Consider the following 25,628-nt stretch of genomic DNA (forward strand, 5'->3'; position numbering starts at 1 on the left):
TAATTATAGCCCCTTATGTGTATAGTATATAATACCATGTACCTTTAACTGTAATCAATATATTTACTACTTATTTTTTTAGCCCTTTTTGGATTATGGGAATAAATTGTTCATAGAAAATTTATAGAGTAGTTCTTTGGACTTAAATCTTTAAGTTCATTTTTTCTTGACCACAGTGGTTACCTTGTATTAAGCATACTTGTGTTTCATTTGGTAATGATTAGTTTTTCATGGATATACCTTTTTTCCCTAAGCCTCTGCTGTTTCTAACTTTAGAAAAGACACAAGGCAAAAGAATGGGCCTCTTCGGGGAAAATGTCTAGGAGGGCTCACTAGCAAGTAAGGCTTGATTGTTAGGAGAATGTCACTCTGGCGGGGGAGGTCTTTGTGAAATTGCCAAAGGGCTCTGTCCTTGGGCCCATTTTTTTTCAGTACTGTCTTTAGTCAGCGACTCGGACAAAGATACACATAGTATTCTTGTCAGCTATGTAGATGTCCCATAGTTAGGGAGAATAGGATGGTAATTCTAAAACTAGAAGTGAACTCAAAGCCAGCTAGTCTAACCCCTTCCCTTTACAGATGAGGAAAGTGGCCAAGGTCATGTAGGGAGTGATCAACAGAGGTACAATTTGAACTCATTTTCTTCTGTTGATACATTATATGATGATCATGGTCCAAAATAATCTTGAGAGGATGAACTGTGTCCTTATATTTAAAAAGATGAAATATAACAGATAATTATATTCATAGATTTGGATTAAAATAGCAGCTGTGCAGAGTGAATGAAATATAGTCAGAAAACAGTTTGCATGAAGACTTAGGCAATTTTAGCCAACTCTTCAAGTTCATACATCCAGAACAGCTGACGAGTAGAAGGCTACTCACATCATTGAGCCACACATCTAATTCTCTCCAGTTATGGGGGCCACAGTGTAGAAGGACCTTGATAAGATGCAGAGTGACAGTAGTGGTAAGGAGAATAGCAACCATGTGAGAAGCAATTGAGTTCAACAAAGTACTAATTGTGTACAGGGCCCTGAGAATACAGAGATGACATACAAGGGTGCACCCTCAAGAAGCTTTTATAGTCTGATAAAAGACAGTGCAGATAGCTAGAAGGAAGAGATCTAACCAGGGTGTTAGGAAAAAACGAGGAATACGCACCTTTATTTCTGAGGGTAAAGAAGGAAGTCAGGAAAGGCAGGTAGAGATTGTTTCATTTAATAGATGTTGATTAAACTCCTAGTTATGAGGAAGGTGCTAGTTGCTAGAAGAGGTGAAAATGAAAAGGAAAAAGGAGTCCATTCCAGATATTGGGAATGGTGTGAGCAGAGGTATGAGAAAGAGGCCAAGAGAGGGACAAGGGACAATGAACAATTTAATTTGACTTGACCTTTGAGTATATGAAGGAAAATAGTATGATTAGGTAAGTTGAAGATAGATTTATAAAGGAGAGGATGACATTGAATGCCAGAATAAGGATAGCAGGATTTTGAAGGTTTTTTGAATAGAAGATTGACTTGATTAGAGTAGTACATTTGAAGTAACATGTAAATAACAGTTAGGAGTTGATTTGGAGTCGGGGTTAAACTGGAGGCTGGGTCAGCTAGACTTAATTACAATACTTCAGGTGAGAGGGAATAAAAATTTTAACTAAAGTATTTGAAGTTTGAATGGAAAGGAAAGAATGAATGTAGAGTAAATATTTGATAGTTGATGAGTCAATAATGTCGGTCAATAATGAGGCCCTGATTTTGAGCTGAGTTGATGAGTGTGTGTGTGGTGGGGAGGGGGGATTGGAGGTGCTAAGTTCAGTTTGGACTTCTGTTGAATTGGAGGTGCTTATGGGGTATCCCGTCCAATTGGGCCTGGACCCCTGTGGAGAGGTTGAGAATGGGGATAAAGATAAGCAGTTTTGTTATAATCTAATGCTTCCTCTAGTTGAAAATTAGACATTCATGTATACAGTAGTTTATACTTGGATGATGATCACATCTGTGGGAGTATATAAGACTACCAGGAGGGAAGAGAGAGCTGAGGGCAGAACCTTAGAGTATGCCCTTTGACATCTTCTGCTTGAAGATTGAAAACTTGAAACAGTTAGAAGGAAAGAAGTACGAGAAGGCAATCGAAGGAATTGAGGTTTTTAGTCTGGAAAAGAGGAAACTTTGGGATTAGGTGGAAAGACAAACAAATGCTACTTTCAAATATTGGAAAGGATGTTATGAAGAAAACGTTCTATTTGTCTCTGGGGGAAATATCCTAAGTTTAAACTGGAAGGAACCTTCGTGGTTATCTTCTCTAGTTCCATTTTACAGACCTTGAGAAAATGGGGACTGATCCAACATCACACAGGTTTTGATGAAAGAGAACCGAAGGTCTGACTCTGAAACCCACAGCTTTTTCACAGCACTATGCTGCTTCACAGAAATAAGGTCAAAACTTAGAAAGATAGCTTTAAGTTCACCATAAAGAAAAACTTCCTAATAATTGTTAAGAAGCAGAATGTGCAGATTTGGAAGGTAATGCGATTCTGTCAGAGGCTTTCATGGGTGGTTTGGAGTGTCAGAAAATTCTTCTTGGGGTAAAGAGAGTGTTAGGCTAGGGGCCCCTCCCACATTTTATGCTTTTAATTATAAAGTTGCTCCATTCTCTGGTTTGCATGTCATAGTGGAAGAGAAAGAGACAGAGTCAGTGATTTCCTTCCTCTATAACTGCTTCTTTCTCCTTTGTATTTATAATGACAGGTTGGCAACTCATTTTAAAGGTCTGATTCATTTGGGGTAAAACTAAAGAAGTCATACATTCTTCATTGATTCATAAGCAGTTGGTTGTTATAAATTCATTTGTTGTCTTCTTGTTTTGTTTTAAGGCAAGGAGGACTTCTTGTTAATTTCCATCCTTCAATTTTGACATGTCTGCTCCCCCAGTTGACCAGCCCCAGGCTTGCAGTGAGGAAAAGAACTATCATTGCACTTGGCCACCTGGTTATGAGCTGTGGAAATCTAGTTTTTGTTGATCTCATTGAGCATCTGTTATCAGAGCTATCAAAAAATGATTCCATGTCAACAACAAGGACCTACATACAATGTATTGCCGCTATCAGTAGGCAAGCAGGTCATAGAATAGGTAAGGAGTTTGATGTTAAGATTTTGTATGTTTTTAAAACTCTTTTCACATGCTTATGAATAAATTAAATTTTCCTTGTTAGGTGAATACCTCGAGAAGATAATTCCCTTGGTAGTAAAATTTTGTAATGTAGATGACGATGAATTAAGAGAGTATTGCATTCAAGCCTTTGAATCTTTTGTGAGAAGGTAAGTGCTTTGGATAGACATATTTATACCATTTTTTAACATTGAATAATACATTATTTAAAGATTAGAACAATCTTATGTGGAGCTTACCTATAAATGGAGAGATTTAAGTCATGTTTTGAAAAAATATATATACTGTATTTTGCTAGAAAAAAATGTTCTGTTTGAGTTGAATATTTGCTTCTAATATAATGGCAAATTTTATTTATAGATGTCCCAAGGAAGTTTATCCCCACGTTTCAACAATTATAAATATTTGTCTTAAATATCTTACCTATGATCCCAATTATAATTATGATGATGAAGATGAAGATGAAAATGCTATGGATGCAGATGGCTGTGATGATGATGATCAAGGTATTCTCAGATTAATATTTTTAAGTTACTGGTCTTCTGACCCAAACTTGAACTCCTGTTTAACGAAATTACTCATCAAAATCTGTGTCTTAAATCAGCCTATGATTTCATTTCTTATTTGAAAGAACATGGTTTCTTTTGACCTTGGTAACCTATATTAGTAATGAAAACCTATATTAGTAATGAATAGATTACCTGATTATTGATAGAGCTCTTTAGACTGGTACTCTTAATAGCTTCATTTCCTCCCCATAGACTTTGACACAGCTTTGACTTTGTTCTTAATGTTTCTATGCTATCCACTGATAAGAGTCACTGCTTTTGCTAGTACAGGAATAGTAGAAATGACTGAGTATTTGAACACATAATGGAAGTACATGATTGATAGGCTTCAGATATTTTTGGAAGGGGGAAGGCAGGGCAATTGGGGTTAAAGTGACTTGCCCAAGGTCACACAGCTAGTAAATGTTCGTTGTCTGAGGCTGGATTTGAGCTTAGGTCCTTCTGACTACAGGGCCAGTGTTCTCTTCACTTGCCACCTAGGTGCCATTAGGCTTCAGTTTTTTTGTCCCCAGATAGTGATATTTGAGCTCGTTGACTTTTTTTATTTGGAAGTTCAAATTATATTTAGGAGAGTGCGCATTTGTTGATGGAAGGATGGTTTATGACCTTCTTGGGTCTTGAGTCTTAGTCACAATGCTGAAGGTTGGACAACAAACAATAAACTATTATTTTTGGCCCTAAACTACTCAATTCAGCAGATATATATTAGGAACAAGAGTTAAAAAAGATGAATAAAGCATTTCCTATACTCATGCAACCATTCCTTACTTAGTGTGGGGAGTATGCAGGGTGTTCCAGAATCTTGGTGCAGTTAGAAGCTATTAGAGCTATTAGAAGCTCTTAGCTTGCAGCTGTCAGAGCTTTGAACTGCACCAAGACTTTTGGAACGTCTTGCATATAACCAGTATAAATGTGTGATCAGTATGATTTTTGAATGGCTTGATTAGTGCTTAAAATTCCAAAAGCTTTATTTTTAATACTATTCAATTTGTTTAGTTGTATTAAGTGACTATTAACAGGCCAAATTTTGTATACCTTCTCAAGCCAGTCAGTGTATTTAATTTTTATTTTAGTTAGGAATAATTGAATATAGGCACCTTTACTAGGGGTTTTCCTGTGAAAAGGAAGAAATATAGGAAAATAGTTTGAGGGGGAAGTAGGGACAAATGAAAGTTTTCTTAAGGATGTTGGTGAGCTGGGCTTTTTTTTTTTTATAAGGTCCAGATATTTGCAGAAGAGGAAAAGGTGGAAGAATACATGATTATTTTTAGATAGAATGGATTTACTGGGTTACAACTGTAGAGTACTTTTGGGTGATTAAGATCAAAGTTCTGTTCATCCCTGTGTACAGCTGAAGTAGATTGAAGGTTTATCCCTCTTTAGCATGATATTGACCTTTAAGGGCAAGGGATTGGGCTTGATGGGAAGACCAAACCAAGTTACTGACTACTTGAAAGGAGAGAGATTGACCTAGGGGCATCATTGGTAATTGCCTCCAGGATCTGGAGAGGGTGATAGCTGAATAGAGTGGACTCCACAGAAGAGATTATGCTGAGGGATGATGACAGAAGGTATATCATCAAGTGATAGAGAAAAGGACTAGGAATCTGTGGTATCTGAAGGGGAACCAGGTTTCCTGAATTTCAGAGAAAGGAAAAAGCATAATATGAGTGACTACTTGCTAACAGTATAATTGGGGTTTCTGTGGGCACAGTGAAAGGGGATGGCAGAAATGCAGAGGCCAACAGGGATGAGAAGACGGAGTAGGGGACTCTTTTTTTTGGTTTGTTTTTGTCTGGAGAGCCTTGTCTTTCAGATCACAAAGATAGTGATTGAAGGAGAAAGTTTACTAGATAGATGTAGGACAGGAGAGTGTCCCATCCTTCCCTGTAGCAGAATGCTAAACGTGCTAAAGGCCTTAGCTTAGAGTTGATTTGATTAAGCGTTCTAAACTGTGGTCCTAGGGTAGGCCACCCGGAGTTGGGGGGGGGGAGGACAGACATGTGTGGATGGATAACTAAGGGGCATAACATCTATTTGTCCTCTGCTTTTAGATTGGGTTCAGGGTTAGGGTATGGAATGCTGGACAGCGGGAAGACCTGGTTTCTCCCTGGGTCGAATTTGATGTGGAGTGCCAGTTTTTTTTTTTTTTTTTGGTCTATTTATTTACTTTTAGATTACAACATTCAGTTCCACAATCCCTTAAGATCTACATTTCCCCCCCCTTCCCCCATGGCAGCATGGTGGAGTGCCAGTTCTTATGAAGAGTTGCTCTGACATGGAAAACGGTATTGACTGAGAATGATGCACTTGGAGTTATATTACACTCCACTGGGCACCTAAGACACCAAAATTTTGTGGTGGGTGTGAGACAGAAGGATATCTGTGTTGGCGATGAATGAAGCACAGGGGGGCATACTGCTTCTTGGTTAGGATGATATGAAAACATGGCGTACCTTGTAATCCCTGATCAACAACCTGCTTATGGTAACTGCCTTAAACAGAAAGAAGGTGGCAGAGGGTACATTTGAAGCTTTTAATTTACCAGTCCTCTGGGCAATTGAAGTTTTGTTGCTTCTGTACCACTAGTATCATTATGGACTCTGAAATCATCCATGTTGTGCCCATCTCTAAGGGTTATGTCCTTTCCCATGCCTTCTTGCATCTGGATTTGACTGGCCATTGACACAGCCTTATAAAGATTCCAGCACTGGCCACAGTATCACCCGCAGACTCCACAGGACATTGTGAGGCCTGTGAGAAGCACATCGCGTTGGACTTAAGGCAGGAAGTGGCTCCTGTTGCTTCATTTTTGGAGAAGAGATTAGGAGCTTCCTGATGGCAATTTGGTCACCATTGCCAGTGAGAGAGGGGTTCAGGTGTTCCTAAGGTCCCTTCTAACTCTCCTTTTTTGAGCGGCATTTATGTGACTTCTTAGAATCATATTGTGAAATGTGATGTTGAGAATTGAAAGGACATGTATGCTAACTCAGTATTGCCTAGTGGGGCTACCAGGTGTGCTGCTACTGCTGATAGACTGGAAGAAACCATAGCCCTGACTCTCAAAATGACGAGAAACGCTTCCCCAGAGGACAAGGATGTCATCATGATGGTGGCTCTGTTTTTGCTTTTCTCTCCTGACTTTCTGCAGCAGTACATCAGCAAGCAGGAATGATGAGCTTTGCTCGTGCATGGTTTACTATACATGCTTGGGACTACTGGTAGCAGAAGCATGGTGCTTGCTGCAAGAGTTATTCACAAGTAGAAGTTCACCTTGCCAAACGCTTAACTCGAGAAACTAGAATAAGCCTTAATTGAGAAGAAAATTGTCCTTGGGGAAGTCTGTGTCTGATTAGCCAGATAGCTTTGTTGAATTGTTTAACTGTTGCTGGTTGAACTGTAATTTCAGGTTAATATGACTTGGTGTAACTCTTAGCATAATAACCCGTATTATGATCTTTTGATCTAAACCCTGGTCTAGGTAGTTTGCTACTCATGTAGCAAGTATGTTTAACTTGCTTGTAAAGAGTTGATCTGGTTAAATTATGATTTTGGAGGGATTGGTTGACACTAATTTTGAGCTATGCAGTTTAGTTTGGTGGGGCTTGGTCAGATCTGTACCTTTGTATTAAAAGATTACACTTCTTTATAGAGCTGAGCAGAATTGGAATATATATTGAATCTAATCCTTTATAGTAAGTTTTCTTTTTCTTCTTAATTTTGTTTTCTTGGTCCCAAATTTAAAAACAAATGTTTACATGTGCATATTACATTTTTGCATCTTGTTAATTTATTCAGAAGATAGTAGAAAGCCAAAATGTGTAAGTCATCCTAAGAGATGAGAATTATAAAGCCTTACAAGTATATACTGAAGAAGGAAATGGCAAACCATTCCAGCATCCTTGCCAAGAAAACCCTGCAACACATGAATGTAATGGAAAATAAGTACCACAAGTAAATGCAAGGCACAAAAGTAGGCTTTACATAAAATTTTTGTGATTAAATTTCATGGATTGTAACATTCAAGTAAGGAGCATATATGCTTTTAAAATGTATTTTTATTTTGCTAAATATTTCCCAACTAAATGTAAAAAATAATTTTTAACATTCATTTTTTAAAATTTTGAGTCCCAAATTCTTTTCCTCCTGGACTCCACCCCTTGAGAAGGCAAGCAGTGTGATCTCAGTTGTATATGTGAAGTCATGCAAAACATATTTCTATATTAGCAATGTTGCAAAAGAAAGCACACACAAAAACCCCAAGAAAAAAATCAAGTTTAAAAAGTAAGAGTATAAATTGTTTAAGTAGTATTTTTTTATTAAATTGATTTATTGAGTTTTTTGTTTCCAATGGCTTTCCCCTCCTTCTCCTCCCCCCAAGCCCTAATGGCATGCAATTCGATACAGGTTCTACAGATACCTTCACATTAACATTAGTCACGTTGTAAAGGATTATGAACAATAAGAAAGAAGAAACAAAACAAAAAAGAGAGAGCGAGTAGTTTGCTTCAGTCTGCATTTAGACTCCGTTAAGTCTTTTTCTGCATGTGGATGGCCTTTTCCATGAGTCCTTTGGAGTTGTCTTATAACCTTGCATTACTGGGATGAGCCCAGTCAATCAAAGTCAGTCATTACAGATACAGTGTGTCTGTAATTGTGTACAGAGCTCTGGTTCTGCTCCTCTCGGCGTCGGCTTATATAAGTTTCTCCAGGTTATTATGAAGTGTGTCTGTTTTTCATTTCTTACAACATAGTAGTATTGTATTACATTCATATACCACAACTTGTTTAGCCATTCCCCAATTGATGGGCATTCGCTTTCCAGTTCTTTGCTGCCACAAAAAGAGCCTTTATAAATATTTTTGTACACATGGGTCCTTTTCCCACTTATATGATCTCTTTGGGATTACAGCCCTAGAAGTGGTATTGCTGGGTCAAAGGGTATGCACATTTTTATAGCCCTTTAGGCATAGTTCCAAATTGCCCTCTGGAATGGTTGGATCAGTTCACAACTCCACCAACAATCATTGAGTGTTCCAATTGTCCCACATATTCTCCAGCATTTGTCATTTTTCTGTTTTGTCATCTTAGCCAATCTGGACAGTGAGATGTGGTACCTGAGAGTTGTTTTGATTTACATTTCTCTAATCAGTAGTGATTTAGAGCATTTTTTCATATGCTTATAGATATCTTTAATTCCTCTGAAAACTGCCTATTCATATCCTTTGACCATTTATCAATTGGGGAATGATTTGTATTCTTGTATATTTGACTCAGTTCTCTGTATATTTTAGAAATTAGTCCTTTATCAGAGATACTGGTTGTAAAAATTCTTTCCCAATTTTTCACTTCCCTCCTAATCTTGGTTGCATTGATTTTGTACCAAAACTTTTCAATTTAATGTAATCAAAATGATCTATTTTGCATTTTGTAATGTTCTCTATGTCTTGTTTGGTCATAAACTCTTTCCTTCTCTATAAATCTGATAGGTAAACTATTCTGTGCTCTCCCAGATTACTTACAGTATCAGCCTTTATATCTAGATCATGAACCCATTTTGACTTTATTTTGGTATATAGTGTGAGATGGTCTATGCTGTTTCTGCCATACTATATTCTAATTTTCCCAGCAATTTTTGTCAAGTAGTGAGTTCTTATTACAGAAGCTGGAGTCTTTGGGTTTATCAAACAGTAGATTACTATAGTCATTTTAGTAGTATTTGTTGATGTGAGCAAAACATCAGACTCATTTCTACTTCATTTTAAAAACAAAATTGGCCATAATTTCCCAAGTACCTAGATACTGGAGTGTAGTAGACAAAATATAAAATGAGTTTGAAGATGCAAAAAGTAGATGTCTATTATTTGGTAAAGATTGTCAGATTTCATAAAGGTAAAATGAAGGAATTAGCTGTGATCAAATATTACCTCTGATTAAAAGCTTATGTTAAATGTACACAGCTTACATACATGTTATGTGCACGTTCAGATGAACATGACTTAATGTTTTATCTTTCTCGCTTAGAAAGGGACGGTTCAATTCTGAATGGATAGAAGATGGCTTGGTTATATCTAAAACTAGGCCAGCTTTCTGAAAGCATCTGGAACAAGATTCAACCTAAGCTTTTAAGAAGAATGAAGTGAAGAAAGGGTCCCTGGGCAGTGAACAATGTTGGAAATAGCTAACGACCTTGAGATATTATATAGCATATCGTGAATTTGATCAGTTTTCCAAGTAGAAGGATAAGAAAAAATCATCACTGGCCATAAAACTAAAGTAGCATCAAGGAACGAGAGACAGATAAATAACGAGGCAGTTGTATTTATATAACCCAAAAAAATCTGAGATGTGGCAAGGCCTTCTTTAATGTGACAAATAGCATATATTTAACTTTTCTACAAAGACTACTTACATATATAAAACAGTTAGCATTATTTGCAATAAAGAAACAGTGAAAGACTTTGTAGTAGTTGAAGATTTACTTTTTCTGCATTTTTGTTGGGCATTAGTTGTAGAAACTCTAGCCATAGCAAGAATATAAAATAAGTAGTACAGATCAGTAGCTTCTATAATGTAACAGAACAGAAATACAGAATAAATCCACAAATCCAGCAGCATTTCTAAAGAACACTAACAAAAGTAGAGGAAATACAAAATGCATTAGAATGTATGGGAATCATCCTAACAGGAAATATTCAGGACTCAATACATCTTCAATATTTTTACAGAAAAAATAATCATTTTTATAGGGGCTCGAGATTTGCAAAGCATTTTACAAATATCCATTCTTTGTTCTCATAGCAAATCCGAGCTAAGGGCTCTTATCCTCATTTTGTGGATGAGGAAACTTAAGTAGAGGGTAAGGGACTTGCTCAGGGTCACACAGAGAAGTGGGGGTCTGAGGCTGCAGCTCAAATACTCAGGTTTTTCTCACTCCCAAGTTCATCTATTTCACTGGGCTACATATGCGAGCACATAATGGAGGAAACATTTCTTCACAGGAAGGCTGAGCCAATATTGTAATAGTACTTTCTATAGTAACTCATAGATGGCATTATACCAGGTGCATTTATAAGGTTTCCTTTATAGAACTGGCCATGAGGTGCGGGGGGGATGGGAGCTTTGAATGAATGAATCTCAAACTTTAAAAAAGCAGTAATCATCGGTAAATAAGTATCAGTAAATATCAAGTGTCTTATTATGTGCCAGGCACTGGGGATATAAATACAAAGAGTGAAATGATTACTACTTGCAAAGAGCTTACCTTTAATAGTGTTGGTTGCAAAATAAAGTGGAACTACCTAGATAAGACCCAGAAGCAGAGTAGTCCAGTGTTAGATAAACTGAAGAACCATTAGGGATGAATTCTACTGGATGATGATCAGATTGCTGGAGGATGAACTCTTTATTCATTAGGAAGTGCAAGTGAAGTAGTTTGGCAGAACATATGCTTTTACCATCATTTTAAAACATTACTAGCTTTTAAAAACATTCTGAGAAGAGTTGCATACATCAGACTGTTAAAGGGGTCCATCTCTCTCTCTCTGTCTCTTTCTTTCTCTGTCTCTTTCTTTCTCTTTCTCACACACACACAGATTTCATACACACACACGCCATTCTTTGTGTTAGAAGAACATGGGTAGAAACCTGTTAAAGAATAGCTGGACATATTGTAGTGTATGAGTAAAATAGGTTATTGTTGCATTGTGAGAAACAGCAGGTAGGAACAACGTAGAGAAATAGGAAGACTTGGATGGTGAAGTCCTGTAGTAAGAAGAAAGCAGAACTAAACACAGTACACAGAGAATACTGTGACATAAACGGAAACACAAAGACAGGGCTGAATGCTGAATTTTCAGCCACACATAGTCCTGGGAAATTGCCAGAGAAACACACCTTCCCCAGAGAGGTGGGGGCTGGGTGTGGAATACAATATATGCTCACAGGTGGCTGATAGCTGTTGGCTTTTGCCTGCATGTTTGATTTTTTTTGTTTGTTTTTCATTACAAAGAAAGGTCCGTGGCAGTGGGGATGTCAGAACAAAAAGCAACAGTAAAATGTAAAAGGAAAATAAAAGTTTTAAGTGAAGAGGAAGAGAAGGGCAGGACAAGGGAATCAGAACAAACCAGCAACAAAATGATAGAAAGGATCTTAAAAACAAATGTCAGTGTTTGATAGGCATATATGGCACTAGTTTTATACCGTAATATGTAATTTGGAAAATAATCCACCAGCTTCTGAGAGTTACATATTAAGACTCTACAGCTTATACACCTCTAAGTGCTGAATGTTGTAGAAGCGATCAGAATGATTTTTCTTTGTCACAGAGAAGGGTTTATTGGCACGTGTTTGGCTCTGGGTGGGACAGTTTGATCAGAAAATGATTGCTGTGTGAAAAACAAAAGGCATTCACTTAAAATGGTTTGGACTAAATGATCTTCAAGGTGTATTTGAGTTCCAGATTTTGTGGTTCTGTGTTGAGTTCAGGGAACAGCCAGCCATAAAATATGTTTTAAATGCATAGTTCATTGAAGAGAATGATATAAAATATTAGTCCAGAAAAGGAGTCATAGGATTTGAGAGTTGCAAGGCACCCTAGCAGTCTGACCTTTATTTGAAAGGAATCCCTATTGTAGTATTGGTGACAAGTGGTCGCCTAGCCTAGCTGTCCTTAGTAAGGCAGAACCAAGTACCGTTAGGATGGCCCATTGATGCGGCCCCTCTCCCTTTGCATAGTTGTTGGTGGTGGAACGATTTTCCTGATATCCAGACTTAAGTTTTCTTTAAAGCAACCACCTCGTGAGGCCAAACAGAATAAGCCCAGCCCCTCTTCCTTCTAAAGCCCGGCGCTTCTCTTACGTCCCCGTTATGTCTCCATTTCTCCAGACCAAATGTAGGTTCATAGATTTAAAGCTAGAAGAGATTTGAGAGGCAGCTGACTCCTACACCTTAATTTTACTGTGGAACTAAGGCCCAGAGAGGTCAAATGTCCCGCAGAGTGGATAGAGGGCTGGGGAGACGGGAAGAACCAAGTTCAAATCCAGCCTCCCAATACTCCTAGCTGTGTGACCCTGTTTGACTCCAGTTCCTCATCTGTAAAATGGGGATAATAACCGTACCTACCCTCCCAGAGTGGTGGGGAGACTCAAAGGGACAATTGCTAAGTGCTTTGTACAGTTCACTTTCACTGAATAAATGTCAGTTCCACGGGGCAGCTAGGTGGCCCAAAATAGAGCACCAGGTCTGGATTCATGAAGAGGAGCTATTTGACCCTAGTTAACCTTGTTTGCCTCAGTTTTCCCATTTGTAAAATGAGCTGGAGAAGGAAATAGCAAGCCACTTGAGTATCTTTGAAGAAAACCTCACAATGGGGCCACAGAGTTGGACACAGCTGAAACGACTCAGCAGCCAGCTTTGTCATCCAGAGTCACATAGCCAGTCCGTCAGCTTCAGTCTGGTGGCTGCCAGCCCCTTGTTCTCTCATCTGTGTCCCCTGCTCTTTAGCTAGTACGCTGTAGGTTCCAGAACTGAACACCATATTCCAGATTTGGTCTGATTAGAATACAGAAAGACTATGACCTGGAGGTTGGGGCCTGATGGTGGAAGGCCCTGAATTCTAGACAATGGAATATATTTTCCATGAGAGAATTTTTAGGTGGGCATCTCTGTGAAGGGTGGATTGAAGAGAGGAGGCTCTGGAAGGACTAAGTCCTGAACATGGGGAATGGCAGTATTTATGGAGGGGTCTGCAGATTCACGCAAGAGGCAGATGCCCACAAAACGAGCCAGTGCTGGGGGTGTTACGTGTATTCTGCTGTATAATAAGGCAGGGAAGTAAGGACGTGGTTTCAGCATGATTTCTGTATAAATTAAATGATACCTGAAAACATCAGAGGGGTGAATATTAAATTAGTACATCTGGAGAATTCTGTCAGAAAAAAATGTGATTATGCATATACTTGAACACAGTCATGTTCTATAGAAGTAGGTTTACTATATCTTTCAGGTGTTATTGGTTATTTACTTAGATTTTGTTTTATAATTGCTGGATAAGTTAATGATGACTTAGAATAACTTTCCATTGTGAAGAATCTCAATCCATTTTCACTATTAAAAATTTTGTGTATTTTTCTTCATCTATTTTTTAAAAAACTATCTTCAGGGAGTGATGATGAATACAGTGATGATGATGACATGAGTTGGAAAGTGAGGCGTGCAGGAGCTAAATGCTTAGATGCTGTAGTTAGCACACGGCACGAAATGCTTCCAGAGTTCTACAAGACTGTCTCTCCAGCCTTGATAGCCAGATTCAAAGAGCGTGAAGAGAACGTCAAAGCAGATGTGTTCCATGCATATCTTTCCCTCTTGAAGCAAACTCGTCCTGTGCAGAGTTGGCTTTGTGATCCTGATGCAATGGAACAAGGAGAGACGCCTCTGACAATGCTTCAGAGTCAGGTTGGTTAAAAAATTAAGTTTTAGAAAAGACTTTCTTTTATTTATCATGCTTACATGCACATAGACTTAAATTGGCAGAAAAGCTGTTGCTTACTAATGTTACAGAAAATCTTAATTTGATTGTGAATCGAGAGTTATCTGTTTTGTAATATGCATGTACTTTGCCATGTGGCCACAGAAATATTTTACAGAAAATGTTAATGTTGATTTAGAGTATGTTGGCTTATCACGTACTTATTAATTAAAGCAGAAGAATGAAGCACAAGTGGTCATTTTAATAGTTTTAATCTTCTTGTTTGAAATTAAGTTTACTGCTACAACTGTTAGAATTTTGCATTATATTTCCACTATGGAGTTCCTAGCATTTTAAAAATTCTATATTTTTTAGTGTACATAAATGTTCTGACATTGAAGACTCCTTGAAAAATACACCAGGGAAGCAAAGAGTTCTAGATTGAAGTGATGTGACCCATCTGATAGTAGCTCATGCACTTGGGGTGTGGGAACTTTCACTTCTAGTGTTGCAAGCTTAAGAGGCTTAGTAGGTAAGTCCTAGGGAGTTGTCTGAGACACATTAGGTAATGATGATGACTTCACCAGTCATGCACAGAGGCAGGATCTAAACCCAGGATTTCTGCTTCCAAGTCTGCCATGCCATGCTGTCTGTTGTGCAACGCCTGCTGCCTTCAGGGGATACAGTTACAATTATACTTTCCTCTGAAATCTGAAGTGATTCTGTTGGTTCTTCAGAGAATGGGGAGAGGTTCCTTTGTCTTGCTATTTTACATTTGCTTGATGGTTGTATCATCGTTTTTAAGGAGTTTTTAGAAACTTAGGTACCTAGCTGTTAGCAATGAATCTGTATTAATCAGTCCTGTTTTAGATGTATAGCTGGTATCTATAAGCTAAGAACTTGATGACAAGTCTTCTAGGACTGGGTTTCATCTGTCAGCATTTAGGGTAGAGAGAGAGAGAGAGAGTGTGTCTGTGTGTGTGTGAATGAGTGGTTTTTATTTCCTTGGCTCAATACTTAAAAAGGCAGAGCCAAAGGGAAAGATTTGTGTGTAACCTTTAGAAAACAACAAGGTGGCCAGAAATAGCCTTTTCTTCAACCATATTTGTCAGTATCACTATTATTCACAATATTGTGCTAGAATGTTTTCCAATTAAAATAAGGTCAGTGTTCTTTTAAACATGTTTCTTATGTTCCTTTGAGCCATTTAAAAATTATTCACTATATAACAGCTTTAATAATCTTGAGAGATTAAACAGTGCATTTCTTATATTTCTAAGTTGATTAGTACCAAGAGACTTTTCTTTTTGTACAGAAATGAATTAGCCAAGAATTTTAACATAGGCAAAATTACTTTCATATAAAACTAGCCTATACTAGTATTTTTTTTTAAATAGTAAATGTGATTATAAAATGTGGAACTCTTCCTCTAAATTTTTTGCAGTGAAAAAATAGTTGGAAATAAATGATGAAAGAGTTTTAACTGAAGAAACAAATAAAAGACGCATTCTGGCCTGCACATTCTCCCTTTCCCTAGTAATTTGTGATAATTACACTGAGGAAATCCCAGTGACTAAACCAGCTAATGGTGGTTTTTGATAATTACAGGTTCCCAACATAGTTAAAGCTCTTCATAAACAGATGAAGGAGAAAAGTGTGAAGACTCGACAGTGTTGTTTTAACATGTTAACTGAGCTGGTAAATGTATTACCTGGGGCACTCACACAGCACATCCCTGTACTTGTACCAGGTAAAGTAAAAGAGAGTTGATGTTAGAAGTTGTGGTGATTTTTATTACAAATCTTCAGTTTTAAAGTATTTGCTCCAAAATGAAAAGTGAAAACAGTTGTAACCATCAAGCTACATTCAGAAACTTCGGTTTCTTAGGTGATTGTTCTGAACACAGTAATTTGTTTTTAAGAAAAATTGGATTGGCGTATAGCTGAAGTGGAAAGAACTTAGTTTTTATTTTTATCTTTGTTTATAGTGTTTGTACAGATTATAGCTAGGGAAGAATTTTGGAAGAAATGTGAACAATTCATATTACCTCTTGAGGTATTTTTCTCCCCCAAATAAAATGCATTATAATGATTCTGGGTTTTCTTTGTTCACATTTTAGGGATAATTTTCTCACTGAATGACAAATCCAGCTCCTCTAATCTGAAGATAGATGCTTTGTCATGCCTCTATGTAATCCTCTGTAACCACTCTCCTCAAGTCTTCCATCCTCATGTTCAGGCCTTGGTTCCTCCAGTGGTGGCTTGTGTTGGAGATCCATTCTACAAGATCACGTCTGAGGCACTTCTTGTAACCCAGCAGCTTGTCAAAGTTATTCGTCCTTTAGATCAACCTTCTTCGTTTGATGCAACTCCCTACATCAAAGATTTATTTACCTGTACCATCAAACGGTTAAAAGCAGCTGACATTGATCAGGAAGTCAAAGAGAGGGCTATCTCTTGTATGGGACAAATCATTTGCAGCCTTGGAGACAATCTAGGCAGTGACCTGCCTAGCACACTTCAGATTTTCTTGGAGAGACTAAAGAATGAAATTACCCGGTTAACAACAGTGAAGGCTTTGACCCTGATTGCTGGGTCCCCCTTGAAGATAGATTTAAGACCTGTCCTGGGAGAAGGGGTACCTATTCTTGCTTCTTTTCTTAGGAAAAACCAGCGAGCTTTGAAACTGGGTACCCTTTCAGCTCTAGACATCCTAATTAAAAACTATAGTGACAGCTTGACAGCTGCCATGATTGATGCTGTTCTGGATGAGCTTCCACCTCTTATCAGTGAAAGTGATATGCATGTATCACAGATGGCTATCAGCTTTCTGACCACACTTGCTAAAGTGTACCCCTCTTCCCTTTCCAAGATAAGCGGGTCCATACTCAATGAACTTATCGGGCTTGTGAGATCACCTTTGCTGCAGGGCGGAGCCCTTAGCGCCATGTTAGAATTTTTCCAAGCTTTGGTTGTAACTGGAACAAATAATTTAGGGTACATGGATTTGTTACGCATGTTGACAGGCCCAGTTTATGCTCAGAGCACAGCACTTACTCACAAGCAGTCTTATTATTCCATTGCCAAATGTGTAGCTGCCCTTACTCGAGCATGCCCTAAAGAGGGACCAGCTGTAGTAGGTCAGTTTATTCAAGATGTCAAGAACTCAAGGTCTACTGATTCAATTCGTCTCTTAGCTCTACTTTCCCTTGGGGAAGTTGGGCATCACATTGACTTAAGTGGGCAACTTGAACTTAAATCTGTAATATTAGAAGCCTTCTCGTCTCCTAGTGAAGAAGTCAAATCAGCAGCATCCTATGCATTAGGTAGCATTAGTGTTGGCAATCTTCCTGAATATCTGCCATTTGTCTTACAAGAAATAACCAGTCAGCCTAAGAGGCAGTATCTCCTACTTCATTCCTTGAAGGAGATTATTAGTTCTGCCTCAGTGGTAGGCCTTAAACCATATGTTGAGAACATCTGGACCTTACTGCTGAAACACTGCGAGTGTGCAGAAGAAGGGACCAGGAACGTTGTTGCTGAATGCTTGGGCAAACTCACTTTAATTGATCCAGAAACTCTGCTTCCGCGGCTTAAAGGGTACTTAGTATCAGGTGGGTACACAAGCTTTTTCTGAGTAAAAGGAATATGTCTTTTGTTATGGGTAGTCATTACTTATTGTATATGTGAAATTCTACAATGAAATATAAAAGATCTTGGCGTGAGGCCTAGATACTGAGAAACAGTAAGAGACTTATTTGCCTAAATATAATGTTAATTCATGAAGTCACTCGAATTTCTGATTTCTGTTACTTAATCACTGAGAAAGATAATACAGTATTTATTTAGTCAGATGAGTGCTGTTTGTTTCTATTTAATACATAAGAAATACCTATATTATTTAGTAACAAATAATTCCATTTCTGTGCCATTTTCTCTTCTTTTGAAGAACATATTACTAGTCATCGATTTGGATTCATAATGTATATACTAGGCTACTTTTTAATACTATTAAGTACATATGATATAAAAACGTAAAGTCCTAATAGCCATAAATAAAATGTTCTTCTCTGGAATGAGTAGCATTTGCTATGGTTCCTCAGATTTACTTGAGTATTCTCAACCCATTTAGACAAGTAAAAAGTGATAAAGTTTATCTTGCTCTTGGCTACTTTGAAATCTTTAGGTAAGAGAAAATACTTGGAAAATGTCTGGACAGTTAGACCAATATCATTGAATTTTTTCCTTTTAAAATTAAACTTAAAGGTTTCCAAGCCAAGCAAGTATTTTTTCCTGATTCATTTTCCCCCAGTTTAGGTTTGTTTAATGATTATGGAAATAGTTACTTTTTAATTTTTTAATTGAACAAAGTTGTCCTATTATAGAATATAAAGTCAAAGTACATTTTCTGTGTTATAAACTAGTCAGTAAACTTTGAGTCTTCATTGTCCTAAGAATAGTTTTTAAAAATGCCATTCTATGCCAAATACAAAATAAAGAAGTATAAAGTTTACTTGACTATATCAACTTGAAAATAATTATGGATAAATTATTATTCTCTATCAGGCTCATCTTATGCCCGAAGTTCAGTGGTTACAGCTGTGAAGTTTACTATTTCTGACCATCCACAGCCCATAGATCCACTACTAAAGAATTGCATAGGTAAGTATGGACAAAGATTATCTCTCTGACTAACTTGGCTTTTGGAAATATTTGGACTTGATATCTTGTTATCAGAGTTGGGATTAGAACCCTGGTTTAATTAACTTCCAAAATCCAGCTTTGGAATCCATATGATATACAGTGTAGTGGGTCTAAAATTAAATCTATAAATTTAAATTTTTCTTCTTTCCACTTCTCACCAAACTAGCCGGATTTTAATGGAGGTGAAGAGGAAACAAGAAAAAACAGGATTCTTCCATTGTTTATCAGTTGAAAAAAGGATTTAATTATTTATGGAGTAAATTACAGAGTTACTCTTTAGAAATGAGTGCATTCTCTTAGGATACACACTGTACAGGAAACAATAATTTAGTAAATGCTTTGTAATTTACCTGTGCTCTGAAAGACACACAGATTTTTGCTATTATACTCGGTATGTTGTATAATGTGGGCTCTTTCATTGGATATTGAGAGATCTGCATTCTGATTTCAGCTCTGATACTGGCTAGATGTGTAGACTTGGGCATGGGACAGGGTCCATCTAAAAGACTCAGGTCTTTAAGCTCTAAAATGATGATTCTTTAAATGGTTATTTCAGTTGTATAAAATACTGACAAATACCGAGGTTCTTGTTTCTTTTTCTTTTCTTTTTTTAAAAGAAGAAAGTCTTCAGGGGAAACAATTCAAGGACCTATTTAATATCTTTTCCAGATTTCATGCTTTTGAAATCCAGTTGATTACCACCTTGGTGTTTTCTGTCCTGTCATAGTCTTTTTAAAATTGTGGCAGTTTCAGTCACTTACAGTTGTGATGAAGAGCAGGGAAGCAGAACTGACCAGTAAAGCAGTTCTGTACCTTTCCCAAGAGAGGGGGTGTTCTCCCATAGTCTCTTCTAGACACTTGTTTATGCTAAATGCTGGTGGGAAAATCATTCTTCTTAAGTTTGTAGACTTTATGCTTTTTGACTGCAACGTTTATTTGTCTGTGCGTCTGTAAAGGGAGATGTGCAGAGGTGATACTGAATCTCCCTAGACTGTTAGGGTGATTTCTGTGGGAGAACATGGAGGGAATACACTGCACATTTGTAGAGTGAAGCCATTTGATATAGGCAGTTATTTAGCTTCTGCACAGGGATAAAAGGATTTCTGAAATTCCCAATTTATAGTCCACCCTCCCCTAGCCCCACCCCTTTTCATCTTCCTCTTTATTTGATTCTCTCCCTATTTTAGAACTTAGTTTCATGACAGCCTCCTCTTATCTATGAAATTAGAGTAATAGTCAAAGGAAACATATTTAGAAATATGAAATAATTGTAAAGTTTTCAGTCTGTTTTGATTTTTAAGTGGCTTTTTCCATTACTTATAGGTGACTTCTTAAAAACTTTAGAAGACCCTGATTTGAATGTAAGACGAGTAGCCCTGGTAACATTTAATTCAGCAGCACATAACAAACCATCCTTAATAAGGGATCTTTTAGATACTGTTCTTCCACATCTTTACAATGAGACAAAAGTTAGAAAGGAACTTATAAGAGAGGTAAGTTAAGTTAAATTATACTTAAGTAAGCTTTTTTAGGTTTACTGTGTGAGCATTCACATATATACTCAAACTTTCTGTCTTATTAACAGGTAGAAATGGGACCATTTAAGCATACTGTTGATGATGGATTGGATATAAGAAAGGCAGCGTTTGAGTGTATGTATACACTTCTAGACAGCTGTCTCGATAGATTAGATATCTTTGAATTCTTAAACCACGTTGAAGATGGTTTGAAGGACCATTATGATATTAAGGTGAGATATTTTATGTATCCTTACAAAATGTCTTGCAGAAAGTCTTTGAGAAGTACTAAAGGGACTTAATGAAGTGTGTGGTAGTAACTGAATGGAAAAGTCGAGTCATTGCTCACAGTTGATATAAGCATTAATACTCTTGCATGTGTAGTCAGAGCATGCTATTTATAGTTAGTATGATGGTAATAATAGCTCAGACAAGTGGCTGTTGGTTGTGTTTTAGAAAAAGCAGATGACTGCTGTGTGTGTGCATCATAAAAGATGACGTAGAGACGGGAATAGAGTTCCAGGAGTTGTACTGGGCCAAGGTGTCACAGTGTTCTTTACTGATGGTGTTTCCTCTTTGTGTGGACATTTGTCATGACCTCTGAGGAGTAAATTTCCTCCGCCACTGAAGTTCATAGTGATCTCTTCCTTTTCTGGATGAGTCTGGGAGTATTGGTTGGGGTGTATAGGTTTCAGTGAGTGCTAGGACCTCTGGTGTCAGGGCTGTTTTCCACCTTCAGTATCCACTTTATCCGCTGAATTCTCACTTGTGACTCCAAGAAGCTGTAGCATGTGCAGTGGCCACATTCCACAAACTGTTTCAGATGGCTAAACCAGATTAAGGGTAACTGAGGACTGTAAACCCATTGGTGAGTTAGTGGGGTGTCCAGCCCAAGCATGTGAAGACTTCCTTTGGTGGGATGGGCAGATGAGAACAGTTTATTCCAGTGGCCATTAAGATGGCCAGAATAGGCACTGTGGAGTGCTTAGAGCTTGGTCAGGCATCAGAGATGCCATGGTCATCCACGCATCCAGAGCTATCATTGGTCATCTTGACTGTTGTCTTGCCACCGGACTTCAATAGTGGGAGAGAGAATGAGCCTGGTGACTTCATGCAACTCTGCCTCCCTTAAATCCAGTTTATGCAAACATCAAAATATGTCACCCATACCATTTTTATCTTCCTCAAAGCCCTGTGGTGTGAAGCAGGGGACAAAGCAGCAGTTGTGGACTCTCTGAGAGCTGTAGTCACAATTCTGCATGCAGGCGGCCCAGACCATAGCATCATCTTCTCACTACACTGAAGCAGCAGTGGATTCGGCAGTCCCTTGAGTGTCTGAGCAGCCTTTTTCAAGAATTGCACTGTTCACCTTCTAGATAGAAAAGGTGCTCTAAAAGTCGAATGTTTTACCCAGGCCTGACCTGCTTACTGCAGCAGGCAGGGATCCCACCCTGTGGTCAAAACACAAAAAATGTGCCAAAACTTTTGCATGTAACCATGCTTTTAAAAATAATACTTTTAGTGATGTTGTTGGACACCTTCGGTGAGATTGAAAATGGCATCAAGGTCAGATATAGCACTGATGTCATACTCTCTGAGGAATGAATATAACTTGAAAAAGCTACAAGCCAAGACTAAAGTGGAGGGAAAGTTAGTGTGTGACTTTGTGTTCACAGATGATTATAAACTTTGGAATCAGTTGGGAAACATGGAAGATCCTGGAGCAGGACCACCCAGCATGGTGTGTCCACATGCTCCATGGGAAGAGTAGAATTGCAGTAGTTCCAAAGAGACAGGAGATGGGCAAATGTAGAGGCATCTCCACTCCAGATGTTCACACGGACTGTTTGTGGCCGACCTGAGCTAGTGCCCTCTGAGTTCTTATTGTTCTGATCAGCCACAGTCAGACATGCTGAACCTTGACCCCACCTACATGGTGATGTCACTTTGGTTTTCTTCAAGTATGGCGGACAGCCAACAGCCACCAAGTATTCCTGGCTGTATCACTCTGGTCGTTTGGCACTTCACATGCTACCTCATGTTCGTAGATAATCTTGTGTATGTGTCCTAATTTCCCATCCAAACTGTAGTCTTTAAGGTCCCAGATTTTTATTTCTCTACTGCTTTAACATAGAGTTCCATGTACATAATAGATATTCCTTAAGTGTTGATATCAGAAAGGTTGGCTATTTTCATTAGATGTGGTTTTGAAGATGATGCTAAATTCATTTCTGTTCCAAAATAGTAGTTATTGGATGATTTTCATCTATGTGAAAGAGGTGGATAGTTTTACAAATATATCTCTCATTAGTATTAAAAATTATCAGAATTTGCTTGTGTTTAACTTTTTTATGACTTAAAATCTTGGCAATTAGTAAAAAAAACTAATTTTAAAATGTTTAGGAAAAGGAAATGAATGTCTTTCATCTATAATTAAGGTTCCTAGTTTAAGAGTATTCTTTTATCTTCTTTAATATAGACTTCTAATAAAAAAAAATGTAGTTTTAATGGCAATGATTCCCAACCCACAAAGACAGTAGTTTAGGAAAAATGAATTATTTTTTCCACAATTTAGTCATGGCTTACAAAATTGGTAGCAAATCTAGGTTCTAAAATAAAATGATTAGCAAGGTAGGGTTGTATTATGTTTCTTATTTGTTATATTCATTTAGGGCCTTTGGCTAACTGGGCAAGAAGTTGGTATAGAGTTAGTTACAGTTCTCACTGTATGTTAAGTAGAAAAGGGAAATCCTTTTATGGGCAGTGGCACATTAGGATCTTAATAAGTTGGGACCCTCCTTAATACGTTGAGAACTTCAAAGAGAAAAAGGAAAGGGTTTTGGGCCCTGTGGCCTGCATATTTTCCTGTTCCTATCTTATAACAACTAAAAGCCCAAGAAGAAGGATGGTATTAGAGTATTTACTAAGGCTTGCACTTACTGTCTAATCATTTCTAAGAGGACCATCTAAAACTTCCCTATAATGCAGCACCAATTCAGAAAATTGTACTGAACTCAGCTTTTTGTCTGTTTTGTTCCTAACAGATGCTTACATTTTTAATGTTGGTAAGACTGTCTACCCTCTGTCCAAGTGCAGTACTACAGAGATTGGACCGACTTGTTGAGCCGTTACGTGCCACATGTACAACTAAGGTAAGTATTTAGGAGAGCTGACTTAAATTGAACTTGGTGATGCTTTTACATTTTCTAATTTTCCAAATTTATTGAAGGTAGGAATATCGAATTATTAGAACAGACTTCAGATTTCCTTATGAAGTTGAATCTCAGAATGCTAATTAAATGAGTGAATGAATGAAAAAGCCTTTATTTGGTATTCATTGTGTACTGTGCACTGTGCTAAGCATTGGGGGTCAGAAAAAGAAGGGATAAACTCCTTGGTCTCAAGGAACTCATCCTCTGATTGGGGGAGGCAATGTGTGAAAGAAGGTTTGTCTGCAGGGGCAAAGCAAAGCCCTCAGTCTGTGGGCAGTGTTAAGTAGTATATGTCAGGTGATTAGACCCGGAGTTGGAGGCTACATACCTTGTCGGGAGTTTCATAACTTATCCAAAAAATGTCTCTGGTATTGAATTTGAAGGAACTAATTGTATTTCACTTCTTCCCCTTTGCTCTCTGGTGCAGGTAAAGGCAAACTCAGTGAAGCAGGAGTTTGAAAAACAAGATGAGCTAAAGCGATCTGCCATGAGGGCGGTGGCGGCGCTCCTGACCATTCCAGAAGCGGAGAAGAGTCCGCTGATGAGCGAATTCCAGTCACAGATCAGCTCGAACCCAGAGCTGGCCGCCATCTTTGAAAGTATCCAGAAAGATTCATCATCCACTAACTTGGAATCGATGGACACTAGTTAGATGTTTGTTCAACACGGGGACCATTACATTGAACGATGCACTGAATTGACAGGTTAATCAAAAAATGGAAAGAGAAGTATCTAAAACTTCACAATGTTCCACTTTTATTTTCTTTCATGGAGACAGTTTGGCTTTCTTCCATTGTTGCTTTTGTAGCTTTTATTTCAAAAATATGTATTTCCATAATCCAAAGGTTGTAAAACTACTAATGTTTTAGTGGTTTGAGCCACATTTAAAATGGAAATAAAGTTAGAATTTATGGAGTATGGAATTAGGTTCCAGTATCCATTTGCCCTGTAATGTTTAGGATTAAAATGTTAAAATTTTGTGACCATGAATTTTCTTTCTTTTATAATTCCTTCTTTTACTGTTTTAAAACAAAATCAGAAAAGCCTCAAGACAAATACCATGTTTTTGTATAACTTTTATTGTTTTTGTTTCAACAATATAAATTTATTTCTTTTGGCTGGCAGATAAGAATTTCTGTGTAAGATTTATTATACCGCAGAGGGTTTTGGCATTTTAGAAAAACAGACATAAACGAGGTATTTTTTTTTTTTAAGTGTGGGGATTAGCAAATAATACCCCTGTTGTACACACTAATTTTGCATGAGCAAGTATACAAATATATATTGTCTGTAAAGCAGCATGTGCAGTTTATTCATAATACAAGTTAAATAAGTATTGTATCAGTGCAATTTTCAGATATTTATTTTTGCACAGAAAACATTTCTGGAGCGGGGATTAAATTGTTTTCTTAATGTCAGTTTGAGAAAAATTTCAGATTTTTCAGCAAACCAAGTTCTTGTTCCCTTAATCTTTTTCCACTTCTTTTAAAAAAATTAATACTGTTTACTTTCTTATTTTAAATTTAATTATTTAAGTATTTGGTTTTTCTCATAATCCCTTCTGTTTGTTTTTCCACCTAGAAATTCTTGAGCCATTTCCTTCATCCTTTTGAGTCTCTCTGTATACATTATTATGAAGTTTTATGGCCTGGACTTTTAAAAATTTCATTTTAAGGTAATTCTGTATCAGGTTACCAGGACTCCTTAGCTAATAAGGTTTGTTAGGTCTTTTTTCCCCCCCTCCTTTATGGAGTGTAAACTGTATTTGGTAAGCATTAGTTGCTTTTCCTGAATGTAGGACTTGTTCTGGGGGTGGGGTGGGAGTGGGGGCTGATCTTGTGCAGTAACTCCTTAGTTTACTAATTTTAAACACATATTTTAGTAATCTTCATTTCATACTGTAGCCTCTTTCTACAAATGTGTGGTGCTTGTATAACATAAAGGTGACTTTTGAAAATAAATGGCATCTCCTAATGCTGTTCACTGAAAGA

At 37.6% G+C, this 25,628-nt stretch overlaps 1 protein-coding gene across 1 annotated transcript in view; it reads left to right on the plus strand.

Moving 5' to 3' along the window:
• CAND1 (cullin associated and neddylation dissociated 1) overlaps window positions 1-24,978 on the plus strand; it is a 50,238-nt gene extending 25,260 nt beyond the window's left edge. Inside the window, exons 5-15 of the mRNA XM_069080987.1 lie at window positions 2,873-3,129; window positions 3,212-3,317; window positions 3,529-3,674; window positions 13,900-14,192; window positions 15,814-15,955; window positions 16,325-17,818; window positions 18,771-18,866; window positions 20,232-20,401; window positions 20,494-20,658; window positions 23,470-23,577; window positions 24,065-24,978. Of these exons, the coding sequence (XP_068937088.1) occupies window positions 2,873-3,129; window positions 3,212-3,317; window positions 3,529-3,674; window positions 13,900-14,192; window positions 15,814-15,955; window positions 16,325-17,818; window positions 18,771-18,866; window positions 20,232-20,401; window positions 20,494-20,658; window positions 23,470-23,577; window positions 24,065-24,289 (3,202 nt within the window). The 3' untranslated portion in view covers window positions 24,290-24,978. The remainder of the gene's footprint in view (window positions 1-2,872; window positions 3,130-3,211; window positions 3,318-3,528; window positions 3,675-13,899; window positions 14,193-15,813; window positions 15,956-16,324; window positions 17,819-18,770; window positions 18,867-20,231; window positions 20,402-20,493; window positions 20,659-23,469; window positions 23,578-24,064) is intronic.
• The last annotated feature ends 650 nt before the right edge of the window (window positions 24,979-25,628 follow it).

The sequence above is a fragment of the Petaurus breviceps genome, unplaced genomic scaffold (genome assembly GCF_028583685.1).
Source record: "Petaurus breviceps papuanus isolate PSGF00001 unplaced genomic scaffold, PetGlider_PUasm1.0 154, whole genome shotgun sequence".
NCBI lineage: Eukaryota > Metazoa > Chordata > Mammalia > Diprotodontia > Petauridae > Petaurus > Petaurus breviceps.